This window comes from Dromiciops gliroides, chromosome 1 (assembly GCF_019393635.1).
Source record: "Dromiciops gliroides isolate mDroGli1 chromosome 1, mDroGli1.pri, whole genome shotgun sequence".
NCBI classification, from domain to species: Eukaryota; Metazoa; Chordata; class Mammalia; order Microbiotheria; family Microbiotheriidae; genus Dromiciops; species Dromiciops gliroides.
Genome location: NC_057861.1, coordinates 43419295 through 43433409, shown reverse-complemented (window position 1 = coordinate 43433409; position 14115 = coordinate 43419295). Strand labels below are relative to the sequence as shown.

The 14115-nt window shown below is 42.5% G+C and overlaps 1 protein-coding gene across 3 annotated transcripts in view; it reads left to right on the top strand.

Annotated features, from left to right (window-relative positions):
- The window catches only part of GALNT9 (polypeptide N-acetylgalactosaminyltransferase 9), a 307798-nt gene that overhangs the window by 268296 nt on the left and 25387 nt on the right, over nucleotides 1-14115 (top strand). For all 3 annotated transcript variants that reach the window (XM_043977028.1, XM_043977029.1, XM_043977030.1), the window contains 2 exons: nucleotides 6465-6650; nucleotides 12683-12820. In XM_043977028.1, the coding sequence (XP_043832963.1) occupies nucleotides 6465-6650; nucleotides 12683-12820 (324 nt within the window). The remainder of the gene's footprint in view (nucleotides 1-6464; nucleotides 6651-12682; nucleotides 12821-14115) is intronic.

Genomic DNA, 14115 nt, shown 5'->3' with positions numbered 1-14115 from the left:
GCATCACCCTCATTTCTCTTTCCATTTTTTCCTCTACCTCTCTAACTTTATCTTCAAAGTCCTTTTTGATCACCTCTATGGCTTGAGACCAATTCATATTTTTCTTGGAAGCTTTAGATATAGGGGCCCTGACGTTGACATCTTCCTCTGAGGGTGCACCTCGATCTTCCTTGTCACTGAAGAAACTTTCTATGGTCCTCACCTTTCTCTGTCTGCTCATCTTGCCTTTCTTTTGCTTGACATTTAGCTCCTTAAAGTGGGGCACTGTTTCCAGGCTTCAGTATCCCAAGCTTAAGAAGTCCCAGGTGGTATGATTTAAGGAGAATCAGGTTCTTCACTCGCCCAGCCTGTTCCGTGGTCCTTAGATGACCCTAGACCAACTTGCTAATCAACCAGCTTTGTGTGTTGTGGCTGTTAGCTCTGACAAGCCTGTGCCCCTCCCCCACCTGGGCCACTGCTACTCAAGTCTACCTCCTGGTTCTCAGCAGGGGTGTAAAAGCCAAGTTCTGCCTTAGCACCAGCATAGACCCCTGTAGTCTCTCCCCTGCCCAGGGCTCAGCCCACTCACCAGACTGTGAGCTTAGTTCCAGACAACACTGGCATTTCAGCTGATTTAGAGGCTCTGGGGGTCTGCTTCTCTGGTGAGGCCTTCCTGAGACTGGATCTGTGTCAGGGTGACTATGGGGTTGGGCTCAACTCCTGTATTAGCACAGCAGCTCCCTCCTTCTGACCTTCCAAGCCGTTCTTGGTTAGAAGATGATTTCAGCACATTCTTCTATGAGTTTTGCTGCTCCGGGCATTTTCCTATGGCATTATTTGGATGTTTTTTGGAGTGATAGTGTCATGAGTTCGGGAGTTTATTGCCTTTCCTCCACCATCTTGGCCGAATCTTGCTAGTTTCAAGCCCAATGTTCTACCCACTGTGCCAGGAGAATACACCAGTAAGCAAATACAAAGTATGTATGGTTTGAACTGAGTTCTATCTCCTCCTATAGCATACCTCTGAACACAGAACAGTAAATGTCTGAGGCTGCATTTGAACTCATGAAAACAAGTCTTCTCGATTCCAAACATAGTGCTCTATTCACTACGTCACCTAGCTGCCCCTAAGTCATTCGATAAACTTAGAATCAATGAGGGAAATACTTGTAGTATTCCAACCCTTTAACTCCTTGACCTAGCCAACTTAAGAAATTCAAGCACATGTTCGACAGATGTTCTGGCAATTCTGTAGCAGGGCATGGGAGTCAAGAAAAGAGGAATGGCCTCTGCCCTTAGGGAGTGCATGGCTCTAGGACTGGACAGAACTTTAGAGGTCATCTCATCCAACACCTTCATTTTGTAAATGAAGAACCTCAGAGAGGTTGACTGTCTTGTCTCACATCAAACAGTTAGTAAGAAGTAGAAATAAAATTTGAACCCAGGACTTCCTCCTTTTAATACTTCCTCTCATGTTAAGTTAAGCAAACCAGCCACACAGGGATTGAATAGAGACAACGATGAGCAAGTGGCAAATTTTGCTGTAAAAATCCAGCCCCCATTTGTCAACCCTGTTCTCATGAAGACCATCCAACCATCTCCTAGCTATAAACACACTGTCACTAATGACTCTGAAAATCTCTCCTTCCCACACTGCATTAGCAGCTGCTTCCTCAGCATCTGTAATTGAAAACAGGACTTCCCTTCAGCCTTGTCTGGATTTCAAACTTGGCTGTCTCATAACATGCCTCAATAGTGCCTGGGGCACTCAGATGTTGCAACTCATAATCTCACTCTCAAACACCCAGTTTTGAAGCTGAGCTCTTGTGTGGAAGATGGAATGAATCAGGGGCCATTTCCCCTAAACTGAAATATAAACCACTTTTATTTAAGCTACTAGAATTCAAATACATGTATTAGCTTTTTCAACTGTATTGGCGTTGTTTTAGTTTAAATTCTATTTAATTTTCAGCTTTCAATTGGTATAAATCACCAAAAGTTTGGAGTTAGGAGGACCTTGGACACCACTCAGTCTAAACTGTCCCTGAATAGAAATCTACACAAAATGATAATATGCCTGACAAGGAGCCATTTGGCTTTCTTTGGCTTAAAGACTGAGAAGGAAGCTACTACTTTCATTTGATTTTGGGACAGCACTAATTGTCACGTTATTCCTTGCATCAAACCTGTTTGCTTCTTTGCAATGTCTCCTGTTGCTCCTAGTTCTTCCCAGTAGAACAAGCAGAGCAAACTGAATCCTTCTCAGGTAAGCCTTTCAAATACTGGAATCTGGCTCCCACGTTCTCCCTCACCCCCCCCCCAAACACACAGAGTCTTCTCTCCTGCAAGCTATGCATCCCTAGTTCCTTGCATTTATCCTGATTTGCCTAAACTCCAAGGCTCTTCACCATCCTGATCACTCTTCTCTGTATGTTCTCCAACGTGTCAGTGCCCTTCCTAAAATGTGGTGCTTAGAACTAAATGCAAGATTCTTTATTTTTTTATTTAAATTATTTATTTTTAATTTTTTTTGCAAGATTCTATATATTAGTCTGACCAGGGCAGAGTGCCCTTATCTTTCTAATCCTGGAAAATTCATTCTCTCTTAATATAGCTTAAGATGTCATTAACTTTCTTGCTTGTCAGATCCTACTGTTGACTCAGATGGAAATTGGAATCCACTAACACTCCCCCCAATCATTTCCCCTATAAATAAGCGTCTGCATTTGTGAAGTCCTCTTCACTGGAGCATGCTGCCTCCTACTGTTAGAATGTAAGTTTGCTTCCCAAGGGCAGGGACTGTTTCTTTTTTGTCTTTGTATCCCTAGTATCCAGTCGCTTCACTCCATTTGCCTCAGTTTCCTTATCTGTAAAATGAGCTGTAGAAAGAAATGGCAAACCGCTCCAGGGTCTGCCAAGAAAATCCCAAATGGAGTCACAAAGAGTCAGATACAACTGAAAAATGACTGAACAACAACAGAACATAATAGAAAATAATATAGATGATAGAATATAATAGAAAATGAAATTGATAATAGACCAACTTATTATTTGTTCATTATGATAACAACAATAATAGCTAGTATTTATATATCACTTTTTTGGGGGGGTGAGGCAATTGGGGTTAAGTAACTTGCCCAAGGTCACACAGCTAGTGTCAACTGTTTGATGTCAGGTTTGAACTCAGGCCCTCCTGACTCCAGAGTCGGTGTTCTATTCACTGCGCCACCTAGCTGCCCCTTATACATCACTTTAAGATCTGCAAAGCTCTTTACCTGATAGGTAACAATCCTCCTTCTATTTGACCAGCTCCAAAGAGCCCTAGGGATGGCTACTCCAGCTGCCTCATATTCCTATCCCCTAGTGTTAAGGACCCAAAAACCTGATATAGATTTGTCAGAATCCCCTGATGTTCTCTAAGGTCCTTTCAGATTCTAGATCGATGATCCAGGGTCCTCTAGTCAAAACCACATTTAAGCCGGAATCTCTGGTATGACATACATTTCCTAAAACTAAGGAAGGCCATCCCTTTGTCCCGTTCTGCTCTGAGATGGGTGCCTTGGTCCCCCCTGGATTGCATCAGGGAAAAATTTATTACCAGTGTTTGCCGGGAATTTATGGAGGGGTTAAACTGTTTCCCTTAAAGCTGTGATTTTAGAGCCTTTTAAATTCTCCATTTTGCATAAGCATCAATCTCCCAGGGAGCTTAGAAGGAAATAACTCTGCCACTCAGATAATGTATTGGTCCCTGGTATCAAAATATATAAAAAATTACAAGGTCATTAACTATCACGCAGAGAAGAGAAATGTGTTGCGGGCTGCAGGGAGAATTCCAGTCTGGTTGAACTGGGTCTGAAACAGCGATACAGTGTTCTGCATTCATTGTCCTTTCACATCATTTTTTTTATTCTATAGGGAGAGAGGCAAGAGGAGAATAATATACTGGAGAGAGCAGTGGTCCCAGAGTCAGGCCAGACATGAGTTCAAATTTTCCCCCAGTCCTGACCTACTTATCAACTTTGTGACCCTGAGCAAATCACTCTGAACTTCTGGTAGCTCATATCTAAAATGGAGAAAATAAGACCTGTAGTACCAAGTTAATGGGATTGTTGTGAAACAGCTATACTTTAAAGCACTATATAAATGTCAGCTATTATTGACTCAGAGCTCTCGGGTTAACAGGACTGCTAGCTAGAAGGACGTTGCACGCACACATACACACACACATAAATATTACCTTTGAACATACAAGTCAAGATTCATTGATTTGGACTACACCAAGATGATGTAATGGGCAGCTAGGTAACAAAGTGGATAGAGTGCCGGGCCTGGAGTCAAAATGAGTTTAAATCTGGCCTCAGACAGGGGTTGTGTGCCCCTGAGCAAGTCACTTCACCCTGTTTGCCTCAGTTTCCTCATCTATAAAATGAGCTGGAGAAGGAAATAGCCAACCGCTCCAGGATCTCTGCCAAGAAAACCCCAAATAGGGTCATGAAGAGTTAGACACAACTGAAATGACTGAACAACAACAAAAGATGATGTGTCTGAATTAAAGAGTGAATGTGGGTATATATGTTTTATTTAATGGAGTTCAGATGAACACAATAGCAAAATCTGTTACAGAGAAAATTCCTGTTCAAATATGGTTTTGACTAAATGATCACAGAGAGCTAGTATTTAGCATCTAGTCAGTCAACAAGTATTTAAAGTGCCTACTATGTGCCAAAAATGGTACCAAGCACTGGGAATACCCAAAAAAGGCAAAAGGGAGTCCCTTTCTTCAAGGATCTCACAGACTAATGGGGGAGACAACATGTCATATAGACAACACATAAGTAATTAGGTCCATATAGGAAGACTATGGATGAGATTTAAACTCAGGTTCCTCCAGACACCAAGTCTAACACTCTGTTGAGCACACTGCTTTCCCGTAAGACTTGATCTTGCCAGGATGGGACTCACCATTTGGTTAAGGATTTCAAGACACAAACATAGGTAATTATAATATGAAGTTAAGTGCAGAAGAGATAGGAGCAGGGAGGGAAAGGGTCCCAAGGTGGGAGAGCTCAGAAAATCAGGGGAAGTTTCCTGGACGTAGGACCAATAGAACCAGGCTCCGTGGGATACAAAGAGCTTCAACAGGGACTTCAGGGAGGAAGGACCTGTGGGAGTCAAAGCTTTAAGAACAGGAAAAGACAACATGAATTTGGGAAATTGTGAGACATCCAGTTTATCTGGAATGTTGAGGTATAAAATGATTGTGTTTAGGAGATGGGAGGAGGCTGCTAGCACAAAGCTGCATCTCTTGGGGTACCAGGGAGCTATGTTGTAGAGGAGCCATGGAATCCCAGAATGAAGAACTGGAAGGAATCTCAAGATCATCTGGCCCTCATTCTTCGGGTGAGAGAAGCCAAACCCAGAGAGACAGAGGAATTTATCCATTCATAGGGATAATTAGAAGCAGGTTTTCTGACTCCAAATTCATTGCGCCATGTTGCCACTTTAATATCAACCTGGGGAGTCCGGATTTTATTTAGGAGGGAGCGGGAGGCTAGGAAACATCACTGAGCCAAGAAGTGACTCATCAGAGGTGGGCATTCAGGATTCTAAGGCATGAGTATAGATGAGCTAGAGAAATTCTCTAGAAGTATTTAAGAGATGGCAGTTGTTCTCACTTCTCCCTGGGAAGAGGGCAGGTTGTGCCCTATGCTACTCCTGGCTATGATTATCACTTCCTCAGGAAAGTTGTATCTCTCCTGGGCTTGTCTGAATCAAAGAAGGCTCGGGAATCAAGAGGGTGACGTTCACACTTTGAGATGACAGAACATACAGAGAGGCAGAGCCTTGTAGCATAAAAGAGGCTCAATTTGAAGTCTGAGGTCCTGGGTTCAAATTCTGTTTCCACTATTTACCACCTGGGTGACCATGGGCAAACCCCTCTAGACCTCCATTTCCTCCCGAATTTAACACATTTTGCATGTGTTTATCTAAGTCTGCCCAATAGACTGCAAGCTCCTTGAAGGCAGGGACTATCTCAATTTTGTCTTTGTATTATTCCTGCTACCTATTACGTTATCCATCACAGAGGAGGTACTTAATAAATGTGTATTAATTGAGTTGGGTTATGTTGGTTAATAGTTAATAAAGTTCAAATTAGTTGTGGCATAACACATCTGTAAGAATTGACTAGCTTTGGGGGCAGCTAGGTGGTGCAGTCGATAAAGCACTGGCCCTGGATTCAGAAGGACCTGAGTTCAAATCCGACCTCAGACATTTGACACTTATTATCTGTGTGACCCTGGGCAAGTCACTTAACCCTCATTACCCCCAGCACACCCCCAAAACATTTAACTAGCTTCGCTCCTACTGAGTCAAATACTCAGCTCATTGGCACCCCTAGTGGTTACTGAATAGTAACCTTCCCTTCCCTGAGGCAGGGTGTCCCCGCCATGTTCACAGTCAAGGTCTCCATCCTCTCTCCCCAGGTCTGGCAGTGTGGGGGCAGCATGGAGGTCCTGCCTTGTTCCCGTGTGGCCCATATCGAGCGCACAAAGAAGCCCTACAATAACGACATTGATTACTATGCAAAGCGAAATGCCCTGAGAGCTGCAGAGGTGTGGATGGATGACTTCAAGTCCCATGTATACATGGCCTGGAACATCCCCATGACGGTGAGCACCCACTGGACAGACAGAAGCTGGAGAGGGGGAGGGAGGGGGGGGGGGATTAAATATCCCTTCGATTTCCAGGCTGAGCTGAAGAATGGTTCTGTTGCCTCCAGGAAATATCTCAATCATCTACCTCTTCCCTCACCAATGACCTGAGCAAAAACAGAGTCCTGATAAGACAATGGCTAGGAAACTGAAGTAGATATTGAACTGTCTTCAGACTCTAATTTTGGAGAGCCCCCTCAGGGCTGCCAACCCCAGAACTAAAAGCAACTGGTAAAAGTGGCAAAAAAGACAAACAGGAAAAATAAAGGAAAAATATTTTTAGCTATAACTAGCAAAAATTTGGTGCCCAGGGCAAGCAGCATGAAGTGCACCTTCAAATCAAGTTTGTAGTTCAATACCTAATATTACAAAAATTAATTGAGACAGCTGAGTGGGAAGAGGGAATGAGCTTTATGGGAGTTCAGAGATGAATGTTATTTACAGAGCAAGAGAATGATCATTTCTTAACCAATTTCTAAACCAATCGACAAGCATTTATTAACTGCTTACTATGTGCCAGGCACTGTGCTAAGTACTAGGGAAACCAAGAAAGATCCTAAGTTCCATTTCTGAATTTATACATATTTTTTTTAATTTTGCCACCCAGAACAAAGCCCCATTTACTCCACCCTAGATATGACTCTGAGTGGGGATATTGCAGACTGGAATGGACAGCCTTAGGAAATAGTAGGAAAGGTCTTTAATTAGAGGCAGAATGACCACTTATATGGGATGTTGTAGAGGGAATTCCCATACAAGTTGAACTATGAACCCTGAGGTCCCTTCTTACTCTGAGAATCAGAATGAGCATGTTTGTGAGAGTGTGTGAGTAAATGTGTGTGTGTTTTGTGAGTGTTTGTGAGTGTGTGTGTGTATGTGTATGTGTGTATGTGAAAGAGAGAGACAGAGAAAGTCCAAAAGACACAGAGATGGAAAGGGAGGCAGAAAAACCAAGACACAGACAGAAATAGAGAGGAAGAGATAGAAACAGAAAAAGAAGACAGAAACAAAGAGAGGAAGAAATAGAGAAAGAAAGGAAAAAGAGATAAGAGAGACAGGGACATAAAGAGAGACAGATAGAAAGGGAGAAACATAGAGAAAGAACTGATAAACAGAAGTGTGTATACTATAATTTCGTGTGAGAGAGACAGAGACAGAAACACAGACAGAAACAGAGACAAAGAGGGACAGAGAGAGAAATGGTGGCCTTCTCTAGTGCGGGGTGGGGAGAGAGGGAGGGAGGAAAGGAGATAGTTTGGAACTTAAAATGTAACAAAAATAAATTATTTTTTTTAAAAAAAGAACAAAAAAGGAAAAGAAAGAGACAAAGACACAGAGATAGGCAAGGAAGACAGCAACACAGAGAGAGAAAGAGATAGAGGAAGGAGGAAAAAGGGAAGACAGAAATAGCAAGAGGAAGAGGAAAAGAAACAAAGAATTAATTTGAATCATGGCTGGTCACATGCAAGAGCCTTAGCCCTCAGACCAGTGAGGTGACTCAAGATGCATCTATATTTATTTAAAATAACATACTTTTTCTTCCACCTTTTATGTGCCTCTGCACTTTGCATGTCAGGGCAGTATGTAATGGAGTTGGAAGAGCTGGATTTAAATAGTGGCTCGACTATTTAACACCAGCATGACCTTCTCTGGACCACAGTTCCCACATCTGAAAGCTGGGGCAATCAGAGTAGCTGCCCTCCCAGATCTTTTCCAAATCTAAAACATATCATCCCATCTATGAAGTCTGAACAGGACCTGCCCATGAACCTAAGGACCAGGCAGAATCTGCGTGAGGTCTTTATGCTGTTCTCAGCAAAATACAGATCATAAGGAATGGTGAGGTGGAGAGGGTGGAGGAAATAAATGCAGACACACTCTCAGACAAAAACCCTGGCTGAGTAATTTGCTTGATGCCAAACAACCTAGCAGGGAAATTCAGAAAAGGAGTGAAAACATGATTTCCTTTTGTCTGCGTGTTTTTTGCTATGGGAGTTTTCAGACCAAAATGACAAAGGAAGGCAGTGAAAAAACGCCCTCACCCGTGAGCAAAGATGGAGAGAGAGAGTCCAGCGGAGCCCATAAAACCTTGTTTTCCATAAAATGAACTGAGTCAGACAATGTACAACACGACGGTGTCCCCATTAATACTCCAACAGGAATTTATGATGCTCTGGTTGGTTGGACAGTGCATAAAGAATTAAGATTCCTGACCCACCAAGTTGTGTTTATCTAAGTGCTGCTTGGCTACCCGTCCCTGTATCCAATGAAGTTCTCATGCTCATGCCCAGGGCTGAGCAACCATGAGAGTTGCCATCACTGGGGGAGCGGGAGTATGGGAATCATCAAAAACTCAAATCTGTTTCCCATGTTCAGAACCCCTGTGAGCCCATGCATACAGAATAGATCAATGTCTGTACAAGGAAATGCTTCTTCAAAGACTGCCCTGTTGAGATGGGAATAACTGTAGCTAAAGTATTGGTTTTTATAGAGGATTTAGGGCAGGTAAATGGCGCAGTGGATAGAGTGCTGGGCCTGGAGTCAGGAATTCTCATCTTCCTGAGTTCAAATCTGACCTCAGACACATGCTGGCTGTGTGACCTTGGGCAAGTCACTTAATTCCCTTTGCCTCAGTTTCCTCATCTATACAATAAGCAAGGGAATGAAATAGTAAACCACTCCAGTATCTCTGCCAAGAAAGCCCCAAATGTGGTCACAAAGAGTCAGACATGACTGAAACAACTGAACAGAATGGAGGATTTTACTTTGTTCTGTTTTATTTAAGATTCATTGACTCAAACTGTACTAAACATGACAAAGTCCTAAGATTTTACCTGGGTAGGGATCTCTCAGGGTCAGGCCTCCATCTCAACTTTCTTTGACTTAGTTAATAAGTCCTAGAGAGTTTCTTGGGGCTCAGAGAAGGTGTGACTTGCCCAGGATTAATTTTTTTTTAAAGTATTAGAGACCAGATTTGAACCCAGGTCTTCCTGACTACAAGCTGGCACTCTCTGTTATGCCAGGTTGTCTCTGCTAAACTGCAGTGAATGTTTCAGGCAAGCAGGGATTTTCCTCCTGAAATGGGATGTTCATTCAACGAAGACTCATTATAGGTAGGCATTCTGCCTCCCTATAGGTCATAGGCTTTTAAAAAAATCCCTTAGTTCCAGGGGTAAAAGAGATGTTACAGGTCATCTTATCCTAAGTCCCTCATTTTTCAGCAGCCCAGAGAATTCTACTGATTTTTCCCAAGGTCATACAGCTACTAAATGGCTGAGCTAGGATTCCATCTGAGTCCCTCTGACTCTGAAATTAGCATTTTTTCAGATGTATCACACTGTCATCAGATTCCTCTCTGGTTAGAGAATGTGGCCTGTATATCTGTGATGAGGTATCCATATTATGCGCCTGCCATGGCTCAAGGCATCCATGTGGTTAACTCCAATATTAACAGCTAGCATATTTAGAGAGGAGTTCTAATTCCCATCCCTAAAACTATATATGTATCTGTTGCTTCCCAACAGAATGTAAGCTTCTCAAGAATAGGGTTCGTTTCTCTTTTTTTATCTGTCTCCCCAGTGCTCAGCATAATCATTTAAGCATCATAAAAGGTGCTTAATACCTGTTGGGTAATTTCTAAGTTGATTATCCTGAGTCAAGGAAATCTGGATTCAAGGCTCACCTCTAACTGTTGGACTCTGGGCCAGTCACAAACCTCTCAGTGTGCCCAAGAACCTGGGTATTGGCATGAGCAGAGGGAGTTTCCATGCCAGAAGTTCCTAAGACCAATGAAATCACAAATTTAGACCACAAAACACAACTTAAATCTTCAGCACTGAGGTGCAAATGTTCACCACTTCCTTCAGTACTTCAGTGACCTGCTATTTCATCATGGGGTGGAGCACTCCCTCTACTATTACAGATTGCAACCCCTCCATGACTTAGTCAATCAGCTTCATGAGTCGCTGAGACCAGAGAATTCATCACCCTAAGGCAAATCTGGCAATGAGTCTCTCTGAACTGAGCTAAGAGCTAGGCTGCCTCTTTGGACAAGAGTCATCAGTCCACTATCAGGTCCTACTCAAACTCTTCCCAGCATAGTCAGACCTACTGGAGTCTTAATTTTACCAGCAGTCTTTGGAAACTCAGAGTCCCTTCCATACCATGAAGAGAAGGACATTTGAGTACAGGCTCACCATACAATAAAGAACTCAGTGTTGGGTAGCCATCTGTCTTCAAAGGATATCAACCTTCAGCAAGCCCCTACTGGGTGTCACACCCTGTGGCCAGCTATGCTGGCAGGAGACAGGAGAAGAAGGAGATATAATGATGCCTCTTAGGAGTTTACAGTTGGGAAACCACATAATGCAATCCTCATCGTACTTTATATTCTGTGCTATAATGTTGGTCCTCTCAGGCAGCTGAGTGGCTCAGTGGAAAGACTGATGGACTTTTAGTCAAGAAGACCTGAGTTCAAACTCTGCCTCAGACACTTAGTAGGGGTGACCTTGGACAAGGCATTTAACTTCTCTCAGTCCCTAAGTTTCCTCATCTATAAAATAGCAATAATGATAGAATCTACCTCATAGGGTTGTGAAGATAAAGAGATAACATATGCAAAGTGCTATATAAATGCTAGCAACTATGATTATCATTAAGTAGCTAGAGGAGCTTTTTCATAGACTACAAGAGAACATATACAATCATATGAGTTCTGTTTTTCAAAATACTCCCCATAAAATGTTTTATGCTTATTCCATTAGTACTCCCATTGCTAAAAGTATATGTAGAACGCATTACTCTTGGGAACTTGCCTGAAGAGCTAGCTAGTATGAGTCACATAAGAAAACCAGCTTCGCCTTAACCCACCCACCCCCACCTTTGTTTCATGTGTTCCCATGGCCAAATAATCACCAGATGGACAACATGCTGGTGATAAGTCTCTCCACACATTGGTCCAAGGAAAACTGAATTAAACTTTCTAAGACTGTACTCCAACCCTTTTCATTCTGAGAAAGCCTAACACAGCTTGTACCCTGAGGTCATGGCCGTCAAGAATATCCATTTAGTATAAACTTTTATAAGTACATGTCTTCTCCCCCCACCGCCCCAATAGAATGTAAGTTCCTTGAGGGCAGGGACTGCGTTGTTTTTAATATTTATATTTACAGTGCCTAGCATAATGCCTGATGCATAATGGGTGTTTAATAAATTCTTACAGATTGATTGTGGCATAGCTCCCTTCCATACCACAATAAGGTCTTCAGGTAGGACCGTACTCATCAGATTGGAGTCCACATTCACAAGTGACCAATCTCATCTTTGGAGGAAGATTTGCTATGACTGGGGGATTTTATGAAGAATATGTTGCTCTGAACTCTAAAGGCAATTTTCAAAGAGGAGTTTTCAGGGATGTCCTGATCTCTCACAACCTTGTTGAAATAAGTATGTAATGCCCCAAGGGGACTCCTGAGAAGCGAATAAATAGCACTCGTGTGGATGTATAAATTCTATGTATAAATTTTGTTCAACCTTCAATTCATCTACCTCATAGCCATGCCTCATACACAGATGATCCAGTTCCACAGTTGAGAGGAAACAATATAGCACATGAGTATCAAATGGAATAAATAAAAAAGACCTGCTAACAATCTGAACCACGTGCTGGGGATGAGAACATTGTTCCAGTTCTCAGTCACCCCTCTTGGATTATGTGAAGATTAGCTGATTAATACTGACATTTGATACTTGACTCCTTAGCCCCCATTCCATTCTGTACAATGCTGAGAGAGTGAGAGGAAAAACTGACAGGTCAATAAATGAGATGACTAGTCGGGCAATTTTTAATTTGGGCAAGTCACTATAACCCATCTATAAAGAGAAGAGGTTGGATGAGATGATCTCTCAGGTCTATGATACCATGTAAAGAGATTCATGTGACCTACATAGTCAGCATACAGGACACCTCTGTCTCAATTCCCATTTCACAGAACCCAGGAGTGGACTTTGGGGATGTGTCTGAGCGCCTCGCTTTGCGTCAGAGGCTACAGTGTCGCAGTTTCAAGTGGTACCTGGAGAATGTATACCCCGAGATGAGGATTTATAACAATACCATCACCTATGGAGAGGTAGGTGCCTTGCTGAAATATGGCTTCCCAGAGTTGGTTTGTATCCTCCCTTGGGTATAGCTGGCCTCCCTGTCCTGTCCCCCTTAGAATCTCCCTCCTTCACAGGATGATATGAGAAAAATACCTATTCAACCTGAAAACACTATCATGGAGTGAATTTTTATTGTCTTTCTGGCCACCGTCACCCCAAACACACCCACAATTTAAAGACAAAGTCACCTCTTCTGCTTCAAGTATCCATAGTGACAAGAAACACTCTAAAGCAGGGAGGTTTTTATCTTTTTTCTGCTTATGTGTGTGTGTGTGTGTGTGACACCTAACTAGTTGTGTAACCTTGTTCCAGTCACTTAACTTCGATTTTCCTCAGTTTTCTCATCTGTAAAATGAGATGATAATAGCACTTACCTCTCAGGGCTGTTGTGAAGATAAAGTGGAAGAACATGTAAAGTGCTTTGTAAACCTATTATCATTAATTATTATTTTTGTGAGTGTGTCATGGACACTTTGGGTGTCTGGTAAAGCCTGTGGCTCCCTCCTCCAAATCATGTTTTTGAATAATTGAAGGAAATGTTAAATTTCAATGAGATTAGTAAAAATACAGATGAATTTTTCCCATCCAAACCCCCATGGATCTCAAGTCAAGGATCTCTGTCCTAAAGTCGTCTGCCATGCATGAAAGAGCTATGGCTTTGATGGTTTAGGAAACTCTCGCTGTAAAAATTCCCTCCCCAATGCAAACTATTAGAGATTTAGAGGAGCCCTGGGAAATTTCCAGAAGCACCTTGGGTTTTACTGACTTACCCAGGATCACATGGCTATTAAGTCATTACAGACAAGATTTGAACCTAAGCCTTCCTCACTGCAAGCCCAGCACTCTAGTTGGCGCTCTCTCTCTCTCTCTCTCTCTCTCTCTCTCTCGCTCTCGCTCTCTCTCTCTCTCTCTTTCTCTCTCTCTCTCTCTTTCTCTCTCTCTTTCTCTTCTCTCTCTGACACAGAGTGCATGAAATCATCACTCTTTCCTTGCTGATTTCTCCTCATGGCCTCAGTACCATGAGAGGAATAACCAAGGAGCTTTTCCATTAAAAATCAATAGCTTCTTTTAAGGTAGAATCGACCAAATTTAGGAACTGGTTTCCTGTGCAAGATTAAGTAAGGTCTGCCATCTGGGGAATCTAACTAAATCTGCTGGAGATTTGGGGGCTGTGTAGTGTATTGACTAAACAGAGTCTAGACTTGGAGTCAGGAAGTTGTTCAGTTGTTTCAGGACTCCATTCGGGATTTTCTTGGCAAAGATA